Source organism: Haliotis cracherodii, unplaced genomic scaffold (assembly GCF_022045235.1).
Source record: "Haliotis cracherodii isolate W230 unplaced genomic scaffold, xgHalCrac1.p SCAF_1, whole genome shotgun sequence".
Classification (NCBI taxonomy): Eukaryota; Metazoa; Mollusca; class Gastropoda; order Lepetellida; family Haliotidae; genus Haliotis; species Haliotis cracherodii.
In genome coordinates, this window is record NW_027266264.1 from 32596397 (window position 1) to 32618150 (window position 21754).

The 21754-nt window shown below is 37.1% G+C and overlaps 1 protein-coding gene across 1 annotated transcript in view; it reads right to left on the reverse strand.

The window, feature by feature from the left end:
- The window catches only part of LOC139476084 (NPC intracellular cholesterol transporter 1-like), a 40115-nt gene extending 26843 nt beyond the window's left edge, over positions 1 to 13272 (reverse strand). The window contains exons 1-3 of the mRNA XM_071259337.1: positions 13100 to 13272; positions 3084 to 3249; positions 196 to 1246 (exon numbers count right to left, since the gene is read on the reverse strand). Coding sequence (XP_071115438.1) covers positions 196 to 1246; positions 3084 to 3249; positions 13100 to 13162 — 1280 coding nt within the window. The 5' untranslated portion in view covers positions 13163 to 13272. The remainder of the gene's footprint in view (positions 1 to 195; positions 1247 to 3083; positions 3250 to 13099) is intronic.
- Positions 13273 to 21754: the final 8482 nt, after the last annotated feature.

Genomic DNA, 21754 nt, shown 5'->3' on the forward strand with positions numbered 1-21754 from the left:
ACAGTGGCCTGTAAATAATTGAGTCTTGACCAGACAAGCCAGTGGCAACATGGTTGTAGTACAATGACATGCATCAACAAAGTCACCGAGTCTGACCACGACCAGCAAGGGAATGCTGGGGACCAATCAGAACATAGTTCCCTACAGCCATGTACAGGGTTAACACGTTCATAAGAAGAATCCTTAACAACTCACACAAAATGGTTGTCAAAGTAGTCCTTTTCCTGTCTAGCACGGCTATCTGGGGATGACCACAGTTTGACGGGCGACGTGGTGACCTGGAACAGTGCTATTCCAGCAACCAGGATGACAATGATGACAGCACTGATGCCAAAAACGATGTACGGGTGTCTGGCACACATTGTGCCCCAACGGCTGAAAGCTTTCTCAAACATCATCTCCATCCTAGCTCCAAGTTTCTCAGTGATTCCCAGCTGATCCTTCCTGATAGAAGAGAAGGAGTTCTTCCTCCGCTTCTTCTTGCCCTGGTCGTCAATTCTGTAGATTGGGTTCCCTTCATCATCTTCCTCATCAATCTCGTCCAGGGAGAGCGAGTCCTGCACGATGATGTTGTAGCAAATAGCATACACTCCAAAGAAGGCGGTGAAGAAGATGAAGATTGCTCCCATGATGAAGCAGTAGCCGTCGATGTGAAGGATCTTCCAGGGCTTGGCTGGCGCGGGTGGTGGGATGGTAGGGGTACACATGTCCGCACAGTCCTGACAACTGCAGGGGTTGGTGTCATTTGTCAGAGCCTGAGAACAAGGGATGATCTTGGCACTAAGTGGTTCAAGTTGTGGGAAGACCTTACTAGAGTTTCCAAGATGGAAGTTGATCTGAAATGGGGTCTGTCCATTGCCTGTGCTACCCATGAAGTCCAGCCAGTTCTGAGGTGTGCACTGATCGGCAGAGTGACCACACAGGATACCCAAGGCTCGTTCATTAGCACTGGGCATCTGGACATTCTTACAGGAGTTAAACATGCCATTAGCAAATGATGGAGACACCAGGCAGTCCACAGATTTAACAGCAACTGTTTTCTTTGCTGTAGAGACTGGGTTGGTTTCTGTTGTATTGATGCGCAAAAACCTGCTGTGGTCTGGGGCGCATGTGAAATAGCAGTACAAGTTGACAAAGTTGTGGAAACATGAAGGGCACCGGGAAAGCACTTGCTTAGGGACGTCCAAATTGGACTGGAGGATTTTCAGCTGGTCAGCGGAGCAACAGGTCATAGGGGCACTGCCATCTGAAAAAAAGTGTGCAGTTAAAGGCACCATTGCCAAACAAATATAAACACATATGAAAGACAGGAGTCATCCGAAGATGGCAAATACCCCTAGCTCACACAATAGCAAAACACACTTCAGCCCCTGATTAATACATGTACCAAGTTGGGATGAAAATAATTGCACGGTTTTCAAGTTATGCTCCTGAAAAGAAATACGGATGACAGCCCAGACAATGGCTACATCCCCCTGCATTATATGCCAGTGAATAAAATAGGGCATTGCATCAAATTTGGAAATGTCCTCCCCATGTCTTCCAAAAAATGTTTTGAAACATTTACTGAGGCCTTAACCGTTGTAGTCTTGATCAAACAACTTTTGAGCAAGCTATCCTTTGAGTTGGTAGAAATATCTTCCTTATCACTTGCCTATGTTATTTTTGGAGCAAGTGAGTTTGACACCCCACTACACATTGCTATACCATGTATACATGTTAAAATGTGTACAAAACATACAAAAAGTTTCTTATGCATATTTAATAACAACAAATATATGAAACAAGCAAAAAGCAGTAATTCTGATAAGGGTGTTGTACCATCACATATCATAAATCATAAATATATCTGAATTTTTGGTCACAAACACAATTGAAGCTTTGAGAGAGTGAATAACGATCCTATTTTGCACGGACAATTATCAGTTAGACAGCAATCCAGTCTCAGTACTGTAACTATGGTAACCTTCCGAACAAGACAAACAAGTGTAAGAAAAGAATGTGCTTATCAAGATGTTTAAGTGTGCCCCTTGGAATTAAAGTGTGCCCCTTGGAATTAAAGTGTGCCCCTTGGAATTAAAGTGAGCCCACATGAAGGACACTTTTGATTCATGTTTGAACTCCATGAAAGTCATTTTGCCATGTTTTGGGCCTTTCCTTTCCTGTAAGACAAATTATTGATAATACCATTATCAAATTGTTAATCCCCAGGTTTACCGGTAGTATGTGAATCATACAGCAGGGTTTTATCTTGACATGAAACTGCGGGTTCATTGGACTCCCAATAGTTAAATATGGGGGTCCTGCACAGTAATGAAATGGTATAGCGTACTAGCTGTACGGTAAGATTTTATAATTCCATTAATTACAGTACCTTTATATTTCTTGTCAAGAATTTTAACATATTCTTTGATTCTATATCCATTTTATACATTTGTGCGTACTGGAAGCAAATTCTCCCTACCTAACACACAGGGACGGTTCACCACCCCTTGTATTTGCAATTAAAAAAGTAGTTTTGTGTTTGCAAAATCTTAAACAAATATAAACAAAAGTAGCAAAAATTATTTAGGAGCACGAAAATTGTGTATCATACATATAGATATGATTATATATACAAAATCAACTTTTCTAAAAATATATTTGAAAACTAGTAAACCGCTGCTGGAAGCGAAAGAATACACGCTGGTCAAGTGACAAAAATGGCGCTTTGCGAAACGAACAGTATCAGTTGACCAGTTCAGTGAGAAATTTACAGTGTATAACGAAACACTTTCAAGAGAATAACAAACAGCCTGAAGCGATATTAACTCCATAAATGGCCATCTGTCATTATTTGGCCTAAAGTGAAAAGGACATTACAGTTTGAGTACGGGTTAGACACTTACGGCAAAGGGAGACAATTTGAGGGGAGGTCACTCTTCTATGACAATAGTTCCGTCAAAGTGTAATTTTCACAGCAGTGAAATATCAAGTGTTATGTTCACTGCAGTGAAATATCAATTTTTATGTAAACTGCAATGAAAATATCACTTTTCTCAACTTTGGAAATATTTTTTGGAAATTATATTAAAAAGACTTACTCCTCATGGCGTACAGGTCAGGACAGTAGTCCCTGTATATCTTCACTGCTTCCTCATCTTCCAGGGGCTTGGCAGTGCCATTGTAAGCACAATTGATGGCCTTTTGGGTAACAGTATCTGTGCCACATGTGTCATACCAGACACAATGTCCTTCCTCAGCAAATACCTGCCAAAACATAAGGCAAATTTATTATATCACAGACTGGGCCAAAAACCTCCAATCTTCTAGCCTGAAGTTGGCTCTTAGCATCAACTAAAATGTAGTGTCATATTAAAGACTATTTTCATAATGTCAAGACTTTGGTCGGCACTTATAAGTTTGAATAGCATGAAAACATGAAACTTATTATTGATAAACATCTTCAATATTGTTTGTAACAATGTGTTAGACAGCATTCTTTCAAACTCTACAATTTCAAGCTCTGGCATGTTTATGATGCTAAATATAGTTTTGTCTCAGGACATGCAGGAAATTTCCATGATTTTAATCTCGTATGAGATGTAAGATCATGTTTCTACGACAGCACTGATGCACATGCACATGTGTCTGTCTATGACTGCATATACTAATTAAGACTGAAGACATTTTTTTTCGAAAAAAAAACAAAAACAAATTGAAGTGTTACAATGGCCAAAGAACAGTTAGCTATTGTTTTTAATTTTAAAAGAGTACTTGTACTTGTACTCACTGAACACTTGTTAATAGAGCTCTTAAACAATATTTTTTTATTATCTCAATTCAAAATTCTACCTGGGAAATCAAATGTTTACTCCCCAAGTGCAGCATACACTAGATTTCACAGCCTTGTCAATCCAAAACAGTCTTTTTTATTTGTAATCTACACAATGCATTCATGTACCAGTCATACATGAGGTCAATGTTAGAACATTCTAAATATATATTTTCATGTCTATAACATGTGCACTAGAGATGGGGTACTTCAAGTACCGGTATCTTCACTCGAGCACTGATTCATCATAAATATACATTTGCATAAGGGCTGGGATGAGTCCAAATTTACTACCAGGGTACCCACACCCCTATTACCCGACCCTACCTGGGTACCCGCTGTTGGTGTCAAGAGATAGGTACAAAATGTCTGATTAGGAATAGTTTGACAGTAGCCCTGGCAGAATGTTTTTTAGATACACGTATAAAACGATGTGGTCATGCATACACTGAAGTTGACTGAAGTTTCAGATTTTTCAAACATATTAAGTCAGAAGGGACGTGTTCATAGTCATGAAGAAATGCGAACATTAGAGACTTAATATTGTTGTGTAACCATAGAGTACTTTGTCATGAAACAATATATCACGTGACTAACCACAGGCCCGGGTATTCCTGTGGGTACCCAGGTCCTACTCAGTACCCACCCGACCTGGGTACCCAAGTTACCCGTCCCAGGCCTAATTTGCATTACCATTATGTAAAATGATGTCCAAATTAATTGTCAAATGTCAACACTAGACATTAGTGACGATAACAATTTCAAGTGTTTCCTGGCCCTGATCTTTTATTCACATGAGGAGCATCACATGGCCAGAGGTGACATAAGCCCAGGCGAGGCGGTGACAGCAACACTTGGCGTGTCCTGGACTTTGTACCTCCGCACAATGTGAACACTCTCAATAACAGCTCACATGTGACAATGCTGAAAGTCTTTCTGAATCCTGGATTCAATTTCCATATCATACCAGTTATCCAAATGAACACTGCAGTTTCTATTGGTTCAAATCCATATTGTGTTTAACCAGTGTCGCCCTGGCCAGTTGGAAATGGTTTTCAAACCAATTGCAGATTTAAGTAGTAGGGCTGGGACGGGTAACTCGGGTACCTGGGTCGGGTGGGTACTGAGTTAGACCTGGGTACCCACAGGACTACCCGGACCCGTGGTTAGTCACATGATATATTGTTTAATGACAAAGTATTTAGAACTCTATGGTTCCACTACATGTCACAATATTTTTAAATCTTCGCATTTCTTTCTGACTATGCACCCATTCCTTCTGACTTTTCATATCTTTGAATTAAGATATAACTTGAATCAACTTCAGTGTAGGCATGACCAGATTGTTTAATACATGTATCTATATACGTTTTGCCAGTGCTATGGTAAAAATGCCCAATTGGACATTTTGTACCTATCTCTTGAGACCTACAGTGGGTACCCGGGTAGGGTCAGGTAATACGGGGGTGGGTACCCGGGTACATGTAGTAAATTTGGACTCGTCCCAGACTTATCATGCTTATTAAGTAGCCAGTTTTACTACATCGCCAAAAAGGAAAACTCTGGTAGAAAGGAAAGAAACTTATTTCACGTTTCAACAAGGTAAGAACATCAATCAGAGTCAATATCAATTAACATGATTAATTCTGAAGAGCGACAGCCAATGTAAACGAGATATTTATCATCTGTTTCTAGAATATTGTGACCTTCAACAGTTCAAAGAACAGCTAATAACGTTTTTAGAAATTAGTCAGAAGTCTTATTCTAAAGTGGACATTTTCTTTTCAGCATCTGTTTAATTGGAAAGAAACATTACCTTATTGTAGCTCACTATATAGAAAATGCAGCTAGCCAGGCGGGCTACCTAGATAATATTTACAATGGCCAGAAAAAAAAGAAAGTGGTCATGGGCTACCGGTCAACAATTATTTTGTACACTGTTGCTACACCAGCCAGTAACAATCACCCATATGACAGTACAACAGTAAATGTCTGACTATTGCTATTGTGCAACCATGGTTACCAGGTGGTAACAGGTGCAATATGGATAATGTTTACCATGTTTATACATGTTATAAGGTGAGGTGAAATGGGGTTTAACATCCCGTCCAAGATGATTGCACATATACATCAACGTGCATGTATGTGTGTGTTTTATGGCTGCTTGTACTAGTCAAGACTAATGCCGATTTTATAGTGCTATCTCACTCAGATATCGTGCCACAGTTTTAAAAGGAATACCCCACTCAGACACAGTATACTGACTCTGAGCCAACCAGTCCTTACTTAAGCCCCTTAATGCCGAGTGCCAGGCAGGGAAACAACAAGTACCATCTTTTAACATCTTTTGGTCTGAGCCCCTGACCTTCCGCTCTCTGGGCAGACGGTCTACCACTAGACCACAGAGGCGGTCTTAAACATGTTAAATGATATCTAACCTGTAAGTATTGTTAAGCGGTATAAAGAGGTTACACAAACATCGGGACACAATTGTTGATTTGCATTTAAGGGTGTGTAATTTACCAACAAGGAAAAAGTTTATCATTATGGTTACGTTCACATCATAAATCCACCACGTCCACTGTAACTGTCAAATGCCTTGTATCAAACAATCTGAAATTTTCTGTTGGCAGAGCTGTTTTCAGCCCTCATATGCGACTCGTTTATCAAGGATATTATATCTCCATTCTATTTTAATACTAAAGGTGTGCGGTATTACCGGTATACCACGACATAAAATACTAATGAATATCACAATATATTAGGAAAACACAGGTATATTGCGTTTTTCCAGATCCCCCCCTATCTTCACCTTGCTGGCAAATGTTTACCTAAGTGACAAATTGAAATGGAATTATGGAATTAAGAAGTTAAAGTACTCATGGAAATAAAAAAACCTGTTTTGCTGGATTTGATATCAAAACAACGCATTACGTAGATGTAAATACGAAATAACAAAACAACTGGAAAAGTACTAGTCTGGATTTGCTAGTTTTATCTCAGTGCTCAATACAAAATGTACTTTACAGGAGGTAATTTGTAGGCACTTTCAACATCCAAAAATATAACTAAGTCCAAATTGACATGGCTGAAAAAGGCTATAGGCATTATGCAAATTAGCCTGGAAAAAAGTTATCAAAACAACAATAAAAATAACAGCTATGTTTATGTACATAATAATAATGACATGTAAGTTGTTGTTTGAGAAGAGAATATGTTACTTTTACGTTCTGATATTTTGACGATGATTCACTATCCCAAAATGCCACTCACAAATCACTAACCACTGACAAATCACGTGCACATGGGTTTCAAGCACCTGTTTTCACCTGCCGTCAAGGTGTCATAGGTCATGGACATTCACCTTGATCTACTAACACCTGGTTATGATCAGTTTCACAATAGTCTGTTTTGTTCATATTTTTACACACTTTTACGTGTAAAAAGACATAAAAACCTTTGATACGCTGTATTTGTGCCAAGGCACAATTAGTACTAATTCAGTTGTTTGAATATTTATATATTTTGTAGATTAACTGCATTTATTTATAATCTGAGATCGAAAAAAGTTTTGTTTCATTTCCGTGAGTACTTCAGCAACTGTTTCCCATGATCAAAAATTTGAAACTATATGTGACCATTTTCCTGTATATAATGTGTATATTATGCATGCGTTGATACCATAGCAACATCCAACAAACACAAATTTTCAAAAATGTGTGGGGAAATGTTTTCTGTTTAGGTTCATAACAAATTACAGATGAAAGAACACATGCAGCATGTCCATTTTCTCCGACAGCTTGTTCTTGGACCCATTTCGAATGACAAGACACTAAATATAGCCATCAAATTTAATCACTCTTATCATGCTTATTAATGTGAGATCTGTGCTAAGTGAGCAAATGGTTAGAGATAGGAGGTGCTGACATCATCACATTCCGTATCGAAGCTAGGATCGCAAAAGGGTCCGGAGTTTTTATCATAATATGATGGATCCATTCCCCATCTTCTGTCATAGTTCTGAGTGAACGGTTTAATAGTACACTGAACTACCATGATACGTATTGTACTGGGAACACCGACCTCGCTATCAAGATACATGTACGCATATTGTGACCTCACTATCATATGTGTCGCATTGTGACCTCATTATTGTAATTAATGTACTACAGTGACCTAGGTATTTTGACCTAACTATTATCATGATTATGATATGTATCTTACTGTGACTTCACTATGAAACACATCATATCGTGACCTCACCCACTGTGAAATAAATATTGTGACCTCACCAAAATTACATAAATACAGTCAAATCCAATTAATCCGACATGGTTGCTTCCATATGATTATGTCAGATTAACAAGTATGTCAGAAAAACAAAAATTAGTACTATCAATATTTGTGGTGGAAAATTGGACAACTACAAGATAGACAATGCTACATACAAGTTATAAAATGAAAAAAAATAAAATTCATATTATTATGTTATATTGTTTACGGAATATGTTTTCCAGAAATACAGCCTCTAGAGCTGAACACAGGGTATTCAGAACTACTGTAATAGGCTGTATGACTGATTCAAAATACTTATAAAAGTGTGGTCTACAATGGAAGTTTACAGTTTGAAACTATTTCTGCAAAGCTCAAGAAAGATGCTTCCTTAGTGACTACTGTCGTCTTCCTGTGAATCATTTCATTGGTCGGTCAAAGTTCGCAAAAGGTTGTTCTGACGTGAATTGTAATGGGATGTGATTTTAATGAGATTGAGGTAATCTAAACCTGTGATTAATCCTGTTTTGTTTATATAAAGCATTATTTGTTTATTGTGAAGCGAGTTTATCTCTGTAGCCGTTGTAATATGCAGCTACTAGCCCGACTCATCTTGCATCAAAATAAGGGGCTGTGTATTCGCAGGCAGATGACCAAGGAGAATGCTTATCACTGTCAGATTATCAAGATTGATTAATGAGTAATTTTGGTAATAGGTGTGTCGGAGTCAGACTGCGAGACTTGGGATTAACGGGTCTCAATAGCACTGAGTGAGTGAATATGGTTTTACGTCGCCTTCAGCAATATTCCAGCAACATCACGGTGGCGGAACACCAGAAATGGGCTTCACATATTGTACTGAATTAATAAGTTCCCATAATTAGTGTCGGATAAAGACGATTGTTGGTTTAAAGAGACTTGACCGTATATATTGTAAGCTAGGAATTTTTTGCAAGCTGGAATAAACTACAAAAACTGTGAGTGACACACATTTGTGATAATTTTATGACACTTTTTTTTGCAGACCAACGAACAAAAAACATAAGGAGGCATATTTCTTTTCTTCACTTTCAGTGTCAAAACAGCCAGTGATTGAATAAATAAATAATCCCTTACATTCTGTTTCCTTAATTATGCTTTGTGTGCACTCAGTGTCAATAGCCTAATCTGGAAAATCCACTAATGGCCACATCCCTCAAGTTGCTTAACATAACACTGAGTAAATGACGGGTATTGGTCCTGACTATCGTATTGCAATTATTGCAATGATTCTTGTATTGTGATACATACCACAATATGTTGCATGCATTCTTTCATCTGTAATTGGGGCAGTGTAGTAGCCTAGTGGTGAAAGCGTTCGCCCGTCACACGGAAGACCCAGTTTCGATTTCCGACATGGGTACAATATGTGAAGCCAATTTTCTGGTGTCCCCCCGCCATGATATTGCTGGAATATTGCTAAAATGGATGTAAAACCAAACTCACTTTCTCATCAGCAATCAAAAGCTGAATAAAAAAAATAACAAACAAAAAATCGGACTTCACCTACATGTTTTTGACAACTTTGTACAAATTGTAGTTGTCTGTCATTCTGCTTGATGTTGCTCTAGTCCTGACGGTTACATTATTTACAAGAAGTTAGTTGCAAACAGTTTGCTTTTCTGATCACAGGCATCAGTTGCTAATTTCTGAATATCATAATTTCAATTTCATGTGTCACCTATGTATCAAGATGAAAATATGCATGATTTTGAAAAACACAATATATCGGTGTTTTCGAAACACATTGTGATCATGGTGATACGTAAGTAATTCAAATCATAACACATCATAAATACTTACCATGCTTACCAATGTCAAAAATCAGATCTTTTAAGTACTACACCAATGACCACCATATATAAATTTGGAATTTGACACTGACAGCATAGATCAAATTTCGTTGTTAAAATTTATAACATGTACATGATGTATGTTGGTGCTGCAAATACAGTAGACTACGTTTATAACGAACATGTTATAACCAACTGACCAATGTAACAAACTTATTTTTAGTCCCGGATATTTGTTGTATATATGCAGTATATATGCTTATAACGAACTACGGTTACAATAAACGAAAATTAGCAGTCCCTTTGAGTTTGTTATAACCGTAGTTTACTGTAATGGCAATGGTTTATCAGAGCCCTAGGTGATGCAAGTCTCATATATTTACCACATTGGTGAAAACCACGAGTATGGGTATGGAGTTGACTAACCTATAAACATAATCGGGGCCAACTGAGATTCGAACCCATGATCCTAGGTTTCTGGTGCACCAAAGGATGCAGCCAACAGTAAATGGCAGCGCGTTAGATGACTGAGCATTGCATTTTCCACATGATCGTCCAGTTTGCTAAGCCATATAATATATACCAAACTTGTGCAAAAGTACATTTATAACTAGCTTCATTCATATCATGATGATGATCATACACATGATAAACATTGCCACATGTATTTTTGTTTACAAGTAAGAGTGATTTCCAATTGTGGCCTTCAGCTGTTTTATAACTGTGACAATGACCATGATGACATACTAAAACTATCCTATTTCCCAATTTCATTGGTACATACAACTGTGAGATCACTCAACATGAAATGTGGCACTATTAAAATAGCAATAAAGAAAACACAATCAATTTCAAACACAATAAATACACTTAATAAATCTCCACAATGAAATATCAATTATCTAATAGTCCCAGGTATCCCAAGTAGCTCACAAAACTGGCAATACCAATGTCAACATCAAGAACATGATAAACCTGTTGCAACAATCAACGGGAGTATTATTTCTCTCAAGTAGTGTAGCTTATTAAAGTTTTCTGCACAGACCATGTAGACCATGCAAACTGCAGTCAAAATTAACATTGAAATATTTCACTTTCAGTCTGTAACTTTACCATCTATTCCGAAGCCCAGTATACTTTCCCCAAGCCGTGTAAATCTGATACTTGTCCAAATACTGATAATAAGACCAAAATATACTGAAATTATTGCCAAAAATAAGATTCACGGATGGGGGGATGCCATTAGTCAAATAACCAACTAGTCTGAAGTTTGTTTCAGACTAATGGTTATGTAAAATAACAAAGTATGGAAATAAACAAAATGATAAAACAACTAGTCCCCTTAGATTGTTACTTGTATCGAACTGACAGCCTAGTGTCATTGTCAATCCCTGTACACAGTTTGGACTCTTGGCAGTATGGCACAGACTGCACTGTTTAAATTTAAGTGTAAAGTAATTATGTTCTCCAATTGGTTGTGGAACTTGTCACACGTGATGCAGCGAGTAGTGATGACATTTTAGCCACTGGCTGCACTCATAACAAAGTTTGCACATAATGTTCATCATGATCAGAAAGTTAAACTACATGCACAGATCTATGTTGCTTTACTAAAACCGTCTGGTCATAAGGTGTAATGGGATTAAAGTCCAACATTACTGCATTTCTATCATGACATGCATGCACGTATGTGCGAGGCTGCTTGTACTAGTTTTGACTTATGCCGAATTTATAGTGCTATCGGCTAGCCAACTGTGATACCATGCCACAGTTTAACATGGATATTCCACTTGGACACAGTATACTGACTCAAAACCGATCCGGACCCTGTTCTGTTTTAACGCTAACACCATCGTAACTCCCACACTTTAACATAGATTTATGACAACCGTAGCGCTAAGATCCCTTTGTGGAACAGGGTCCAAGTCTGGTCTTATCCCCTAATGTCATCTGCCAGTCAGGTGAACAACACATACCATAATTTAATGTCTTTTGGTATGACAGGGCCGGGTATCAAACCATTGACTTAACAATACACAGGCTTCACAATGCTTGAGGTTCCTGGTCCTAGAATAATCTCACAGTAACTGATTATCCCAATTATGATGTAAATCATGCACATACAATGATACAGATAAGCATGATAAGGAAATAGGGTGAATTTCATAATGTTCACACGTTCATGGAAATGGTTACAGTTACACAAGCATCTACAAGACAGCCAATAATACAGTTTGCTGAATTGGGATATTCTCAGGAAGATGACAGCTAAACACAACACTTTCGCACAACATCTGAGTGCAGTGTTCTCCGAGTTTGAATGTTGAAGTGCCCAGTTGTGTTATTTCATAAAGCACCAAGCAGTCATTTCTGTCCCTTCACCACACCACATACACTGTCATCGATGACCAGTTGATGACAGTCTTATTTTATTTTGTACATGTTGAATATACAACCAACTATATTGGTGTTACAAGATTAATATCCAAACTATTGAAATATTTTGATCAAGCTTATTTGACAAGTACATAACTGTAACTTAAATTTGTGGACCTACGATTATGCACATACTCTCGACAATTACTCACCCGAGACGTTATACCACGGTAATTTTGATTTTCAGACACATTCATGTCTCGATTATTGGACACCTTCTCATCATGAAGGAAATTTGTATAAATTTGCTGCTTCATCATTTTAATTGTGACTACATTATAAAGTCCTGATCATTGGTCACTTATACCAAATTTTAAACTTTTAAAATAAAATATAAAGTGCTTCTGCATTTTGTCATTTCAGGGAGGGTCATGACAAATATATACAAGTACATACATGGGAGGGGGGTGTCATCCTCAAATATGACAAGCATTAGAGGAGGGTCATTATTTTCAGAACATTACAGCACAGAAACCTCTGACCCACGCCCCTGTGATCAATGAATGATCTCTTAGTCTTATAATCTAAATGTCACATGTTTACAGATGGAAACACCGAATACGATTTTGATATATTAACAGCGCAACACTAGGCTATATAAACATAAATGTTTCTGCTATGAACTAAATGCAAATATTGGGCAATGATGCTCTTATATAGGCTATATCGTGCTGAATCACATCGACAACATGAAATTGGCACATAAACGCGAATAAATCTGAATGATTCGGCGTGTTATACTTACATTTATCGAAAATGTTGACAAAATGGTTACGATTATGGTGATCTTGGTTAGTGGCGAATACATTGTGGTAATCACGGTTATATGGACTCGAGTTTCCTTTGAACAAGTCTAGTCGGCCTAGGCCAACCTGTGCACTGACATAATAAACCGGAAGCAGATGATCGGACGATCACATGAGGGTAGATACAAAAGTCGAGCAGGACTATGATACGGAATGCCAGTAAACACGCAGAGTAAAGGCTGACGGTGTTGCTCGTTGCCAATGGCGTGATCGATGACGCGTTTGATTATTAAAGATTTGGAACGCGTTTAAAATGAAAACTGATTACGATATTGGTTTGTGGATCCGGTTCGCTATTTTTGTGATATTTTGAGATACTTTGCAAACGATCTCAATTCCTCCTCTCATAGATATGCACATTTGCGTATTTAAATACGATTGAATATTAATTAAATACACAAATCCATACATGCTTATTAATTATAGATATATTTAGGTACGCAATAGTGTAATATATTCTGTGTTTATATGCTTACTCTTGATCGTAAAGATTATCAAATTTTCAAATAATTTATAAAGAAAGTCCACCCCCACCCCCAATCGTTTTATTTTTACGAGGCGAACGTACCTTCAAAGTTTCATTGTTATTATGTTATAAATAAAGCAAGTTATTCCTCGATAATTCATTTGTCAGAGTGGTGGGTGTTATGGATTGTGGGATAATATCACATTTTCTTAATGATGCGTGCAGAAATATCTCTTAATTAATTCATTTAAATCTTTTATAAGGTAATAGCAGTGGTGTTAAGTGTGTGAAAGGTGCGGGTGGACCAGTTGTCCGAGGCACCAAATATCGCAGTACAGAATAGTGTACCAGGATTCCACAATCGTGGGTTTGAATCCCAGTTTATCCCTGATTAAAATACTTGTTTTGTCAGCATCATGTATGTGGATTCACGGACTGACTGACTGACTGACGGACTGACTGATTGACTAAATAAATACGTATTACGTGATATTATGTCTCGTTGGATTCTTATAGCAAGTTGGGACCTTGAACAACATAAGGAAATAATTCTTTTGTAAGTCAACAGGAAGTCTTATTATTCCTTTACTTGTTGGTTTTATAACGCCACACTCTGCACTTTTCCAGCTACTTGACGGCGATCTGTAAATAATCGAGTCTGAACCAGACTATCCAGTGATTGACACCATGAGCATCGATCTACACAACTGGGATACAATGACATGCATCAACCAAGTCAGCGAGTCTGACCACCCGATCCCGTTAGTCGCCTCTCACGACAATCATGGGTTCGTATTATTCTCATTGATGAAGAACCTCCAAACGCAGTTGAACTCTCAAAGAAACCTAAGATATTGCAACATCAGGGGTTCCCCGGGAATATACGCATTTAATCCCTGTAAAAGATCCATTTGAGTCATGAACAAGTTATAGAAAGCAAAAAGAGCTAGTTTGCAGTTATATGCATATGTCTGATAGATTTTAGAAAATTTCTGTAAATTTAAAGTTGCCGTTTTAGCGGGCTAAACAGCCTTCATCGTGCCCTACCCTTTACCAAACATTGACTAATTTTTTTATGGTGTCATAGGCCTGGCCCATGCTATTGAACGTGTCGAGGTAAGATAACACTCACGTAATTCGCCGTTGTTACACTACGTGGAAGTAATGTTGTTGTTTCCTTCATTTTTATGGGGCACGGGTGGCCCAGTCGTCTGTGGCCCCGCGGTTCGCTGTGCAGAGTTGCATCCCTTAGGCACGCCAGAAACCTATGATTGTGGGTTGGAATCCCGGTTCGCCCCGATTATGTTTCTAGGTTTGTCAGCAGCATTCCCGTGCTCGTGGGTTTCACCGAAGTGGTAAACGTCTGAGACCTACATCACTGAGACCTGGAATATTGTTAAAAGTGGCGTTAAAATACGAACTCACTCACTCACTTCATTTTCATAAATTTCCTAAAAGATAGCTGAGATTTTGTCCAGTCACATTACAAACTCTACACATGGAAAAAACATCTCACTAATCAATAAAATATAATAACTTGACAGGTGTATGTGATTTGAAAACAATCCACGGATTTCTGCGAAAACTAATTGATTGTTAATTGAATGGCCCCAGTTACGAGATTTATAGGACCATCACGCCGTCAGCGCGTGGCGGGTCATGGGGATAATCTCTAAATAAATAAACCAATATGTACTACTCAAAAGAAGTGGAGGAACACCCGATTCTTTCATGTGATGTTAGAGTGCCAAGGCCATAATAAAGTTGTCCGTAAACATTCTTTTCGTCATTTGATTTATGATCAACTTGCATTGTGTCCCTTGTCTTGTACCAGTCCTCATGTATACGGACATGTAGTAATTTGATAAACGCGGCATTGGGTGAGTGATTATGGGTTTACGTCATTTCAGCAATATTCAAGCAATTTCATATGTATGTATGTATGTATGTATGTATGTATGTATGTGTATACTATGTATGTAATATGTAATTATGTGTGTGTGTGTCCGTCTGTCTGGCTGACTTACTGTCTGTCTGTGTACATATATGGTGGATATTTACATTACTCACACCAGAACGCCCAATTGATAACAACCAGACAGTTTAATAGATCGAGAATTATTACATATAACTATTAATATCCCCGCTTGAACAAACACATATTGATTAATTCCCAAAGACAATTTGATTGCAAGGAATGATAAGAAATTAGGTTTTTAATAATTTTTACAAAGCATTCCATTCCTCTCAAAAGTCTCATATAAGACTTAAGGTACAGACCCATTTGTAACCGCGCGCGTGCGTGTGCGTGTGTGTGTGTGTGTGTGTGTGTGTGTGTGTGTGTGTGTTGGCATAAAACTAGTAACTCACATAAAAGGGGCAATGCAGTTTCGCAACAAATTACAAAATTATCCGCGGACTTTCTGTGGAGTTTAAATTAAACTGGTTGATATCTTAGGCACGTTTGATGTTGACGGGAATGATGTTCCAATTTGCTGGACCGGCCTTTGCAAAGCATCGGTCACCGAGTGACATATTTCTGGTTTGGAGCATAAACAGGAGCTGACTGTTTCTTAACCTGAATGATCTCACTGGTTGATATTGCTGTATCAATTCACTGATGTAAGGTGGACCGAGGTCATGAAAAGCTCTGTATACTAACACAAGTATTTTGAGTTCCATGCGCTTTCAATTTAGTCATGTAAGGTGGATCGATGTCATGAAGGACTCTGTATACTAACACAAGTATTTTGAGTTCCATGCGCTTTCAATTTAGTCATGTAAGGTGGATCGATGTCATGAAGGACTCTGTATACTAACACAAGTATTTTGAATACGGGTAGCCTGTCTTAAAGGCCATGATACAAATATATCAAATACAGCCATTGCAAGTCTATAATGTTTGGCAAGTCTAGAATACTGCAGTATCTGAAAATGAAGAGAGTCTCTGGGCTCCCTTTTATTATATTTTTATTAAGATAATTGAACAAGTGTTTTTTTCTGTACGATATGTTCATTTCAGAGACTAGATGTTAGTCCAGGATACGGGTTTCTCACACTGCCTTCAACCGACAAGACCAGCAACTGTACCTGCGTGATGGGATTCATTGTCACCAGCTGGACTGGACACCTGGACCTGTCAGGTAAAGTCTCCCTACTCCGTATAGGGTCACACGGTGGGGGTACAAATTGGGCGTAAATGGAGGTCAATATTCCGTGAAAAAAGATGTACGAAACATGTTATTTCTTCAATTGTGTTACGGTAGTCATCTGATTTATTTTGTTGTAAGACTTTTCTTTTCTTTTTAAAAAAATGGCTGATCGGTGTTTACAATGATGAAGCGTAGTACTTACTTTGTTCCTTTTTCCGATATCGTGAGCTCAAATCGATCACTACTTTCCGATATGTGCGACTCTGTCAGTGACGTTCGAATCCCGGTTCGCCCCGATTATGTTTCTAGGTTTGTCAGTACCGTGCTCGTGGGTTTCACCGAAGTGGTAAACGTCTGAGACCTGCATAACTTCGGGCTTTCCTCCCACATTAAGCTGACACCGCGAAACCCTGAAATTTTATTTAAATCAAAGTGCCTACAGCGGCTTAAAACTGAATTTAGATAAATCAGTCGTAATGTCACTTAGAAAAGACAATTTTATTCCTCCTTTTGGCATAAAGACAATTTCTAGATATAAATTTCTTGGCATAATGATAGATGTAAATGATACGGTGTGTCACGAGGAAAATATTGAAAGACCTTTAGAAAATATTAAAAGACGTTTTATCTGGAAAAGTAGAAATTTAACAATATATGGACGTTGTCTTTTAAGCAAATCTGAAGGAATTTCTAGGTTAGTCCATCAAGCAAGTTGTGTTTCCTTTTCACCAAAAATAATCAAAATAATCAATAGAGAACTGTTTACCTTTATTTGGAACAGCAAGTCAGAAAAAGTATCAAGAAATCGGTTAATCCAAAAACAAGAGGAAGGTGGCATTAACGCTCTAGATTTTTTGGTACCTTTAACGCCGCGTTAAAACTAGTTTGGCTCGCCAAGTATTTCTCTAAGAAGATCTGGACAGTTCCTATTGCACATTATTTTAAAAGCATTAGTTCGCTTGAATTCTTACTTAACTGTAACTTCCAAGTGTCCAAATTACAATTAAAAATCCCATTATTCTATAAAGAAATTTTATCCTTAATTGTGGAAGACCTTCCTTGCAAAAAGAGAAGATGACATCTATAATGAAATAATTTGGAATAACAAAAATATCTTAATCAATCGAAAAAAGTATATTTGATGAGAAATGGAAAGATGCGGGCATTATTTATATAAGGCAATTACTTAAAAAGAATGGGGATTTCTTTCAACGCGAAACAATTGCTAGGAAATATGGAATTGACATAACACCAAGAAAATATAGTAGGTATATCAATGCTATTAGGAAGGCAATAGGACAGAACATGTTTAGTTTCCAAAACGCGGGTCCTATAGAAATTGAACCACATCCTGAAGTTAAAGGAATCAGACTTGCTGACACACCCTTGTAAAAGTAAATTTTGGTATAATACAATCTATAATGTGTTCCAAGTTGCTAATAAAGATGTTTTTAAATGGAAAATTTTAAAGGACATGAGAATTGGAAACAAGTATAAGCAACTGCATTTCAAAATTCTGCACTCAATCATTCATTGTAATCAGTATTTAAATAGAATTAACATTAAAGAAAGTAATGTATGTGAACATTGTGGTAGTGTAGATACTGTTAGACATTATATGTTTTACTGTTCAAATGTATTACCCTTTTGGATCGAATTCTTTAAGTGGGCGAAGGTTAATGTACATAATCAGATTTTTGATAATTACAAAGATATTGTTTTGTATGGTATAGAAGGAGGCACAGAGGAGTGTACTTTGATGAATTATTTACTACTGCAAGCAAAGTATATTGTGTACAGATGTAAAGTAACTGAAACCGATTGCCTTTTTAGAATATTTAAAAGAGAACTAGAAATACAATACTAACTTTACGTTTTCACACGTTTTGCTGGGTCATCGTATTGTACAATTTACTGGCTACATAATAATCTAAGAAAAATCTGTTACCATTTTTTATGATACTTGCACTTTTTGCAATTTTGATAAGTTTGGCAGACAAACAGACAGATAGTTTTTGTTAGTCTAACTTTAGGTACGACTATAATACAAACGGGCTTAAACATATGCAAATGTACACAGCCATAGACTAGTATATACACAGTGTAAAACAAAACCTTTCTTCACATGAAAGTTACAAATATCTTTTTAAATTATTGACGTATGAAATTCACTAAATGTGTAATAAAAGCGAATAAAACCTTTCCGTATTCATAAAATATCGATGCCCAAAAGAGAATCGATTGTATGATTCCGACTAGCAGAAATTCTGATTCCTATGCACAAGGAAACAGATCAGCAAGAAGGGGAGCGCAGTTGGTTCCCATGGGGATTGCCCCCACATTTTACAGGAATGTTACCAATGAGGAAGTTCATATATTGTATTCTCCGTAAACCCAATGGAAAGGAAGTTTTTCCTTAAGTTTGCCAAGTGCGATAGTGGTGTACAAAGTTAAAAAATCAAATGTTTCGAGTTTTGGAGAATCCACATTGTTTTAGTTCCACTTATCTAAAATACGTTCTGTGATCATTAAGACAGTCCTCCTTTGATAGTATTAAGGATTATGGTTAATCTTTGAGACAGGGCTTTGGTGGTACATTTTCTCGACCCAGCAATATACCTCTCTTTGTATGGATTTGTATGGAGCTTTAAAATCCTGTACGAAAGAGGAATGGACATGTCTACAGGATTGAGAGTCATGTAGAAAATTGACAGTTCTGATTAATGGTTTTGGTTGATTTCTTCCTCAGTTAACACACTGACCTTATATGTGGAATTATTTGATCTTACACTAGAGATGCTTACAAATAATGATGATGTTATTTGAGGGAACAATTACTGGTCAGTGGGAACAGATTTGGTTTGTTCCATTTCTGTTTCCTCTTTTTGAGTTTGTGCGTTCTACCAATGACATCATCATGCACTGACTAAACCAACTCTGAAAGACGTTCACTAGGGAAGGCACTAGGTATATATGTCCATCATTAATACATTAATGAGTGACGGCGAGATAGCATATGATAGGCAATGTTTGCAATGTTGAAGCTCATGTTTCATTTGACGTTATGAATCCGTATTGCTGTACATTAGCCAAAAAGCAGTATTCTTACAACAAGCTATATATTCACAATAAGAGAATGGCATGTAGAAACCTCGGTGAACGATAACAATGCTTGAATTACACCCTGGTCTCAGCTATTCCAACAGTGACGATAGGCAATTTTTACAAGCAACTTGAGCGTGAACGCACCGGAAGTTATGATCGCATAAAAACCTGACTTAGCGCATGCGAATCAAGGACAGATGAGTATGTTTCTAATAGACCCTATTGACCGTTTTCACACTTCGCTACTTCCGGTTTGAAAGCGAGGCTTGGAGAGCAGAAGGTGAAAGCGGGATAGCACATGAAACACATGGAGATGTCAGCAAGGCACGCAATCGGGACAAACTGTGACAATTTAACCATCCCGGTACATTTATCGTAAGTATTGAACATTATTCTTATTGACAAACTATTCTACTGTTATCTGGTCTCCTTACCGATATAAATTTGAATCTGGCCGTTCTGTTGTGATTTCAATTTAAAATATCCATGATCACCTGGTAACTCCCAGTGCAGTTTATGGTAGCTGAACAGACTCATACAAATGCTATTGAAATCTTTTAAAGAATAATTCATTGTTTACACACCATTAAGCCAAACTATTTATTGTGAGTTTAAATAACTTTGCGGGTTGTATTTGAAGTCGAAATATTGACCTTTTGACCATATCTAGATATATGTCAGAAACTAACTAAATTGATATGTTGATATAATGTATCAAATTGTAACCTACTGAGAATTTAAAGTCGTAACAAATCAGAAGTTTGCATCAGTTGCGTATTTGATGTAAATTGTAATGGACTCAAATGCATTCCAATAAAATATTATACCTCTCGATTGACTTGTGCTGTTGTGATTGTGAACAGTTGTTATTTTGATTGTCAATGTTGACAGATTAGATAGCATAAGATGCAATATTTCAACTGAATTATTACATAAAGGGTGTGTAAATATTTAAAGTAAAGTACAGTTGGATCTGCAATTTTGGTAACAATTAATATTTCTACCAAAATGATATTTACTTTACTGTACCAATTTAATCATGTCATGAAATGAACGAAAACCCAACTAATTAATGTCCAGTAAATGTTCAATCTACATGTGATCTTTATATAATTTACAGAAACAGATAACTCTTTAACAGTTTATATTCAAATATTTCAAATGCATAAATTGATATTGACATTACTAAAAACTTAAAGTATAAAAAGAATTACTGTACAGTATTACAGTATTTTTAATTCCCATGCGTATTGCAATCATAACTCATTTATTCCCTTTGTTTAATTGTGAAACCCATCTTTTTGGTGATACAAACTTAGATGTTTTCCTGAATACAAAAATATTCTTGTCTGAACACAAATTTATAGAAACGACTAACAGATTCAGTAGCTAGCATATTATTGTTTCCAAACTGTTATTCATTAATATTGTTAAATCTATATTCAACACTAAAACGTATAATATTAGGATATGTATGAGATGCACACTGTCTTCACTTTCCAACACATTGTACATATCCTTCATATGAGCACTGTATATATATTGCGCACTATGTTTCCACAATGGGAAGCTTCAACTGTAAATTGTTCATTTTAATCATGCAATATTATGTATAACTGTATATAGGGAGAAGGCGGTAATAAGTGCTGCCCTTTGTTTTTTTGGACAATAAAATATGTTTAATAATATTTCATCTTGTGATCTGACAAAGTTAATATTTTCAAGTCAAGATATCAACTTTAGTAAACCACATGAAGGTATAAACATTGCATTTGAGAAAATAAATTCAAGTCTTATATTTTCTTTGTGATCTTCATGACCTTACTCAGAAAACCATAGTGTCAATGAGGCAGACTGACTGTAGGTGTGAC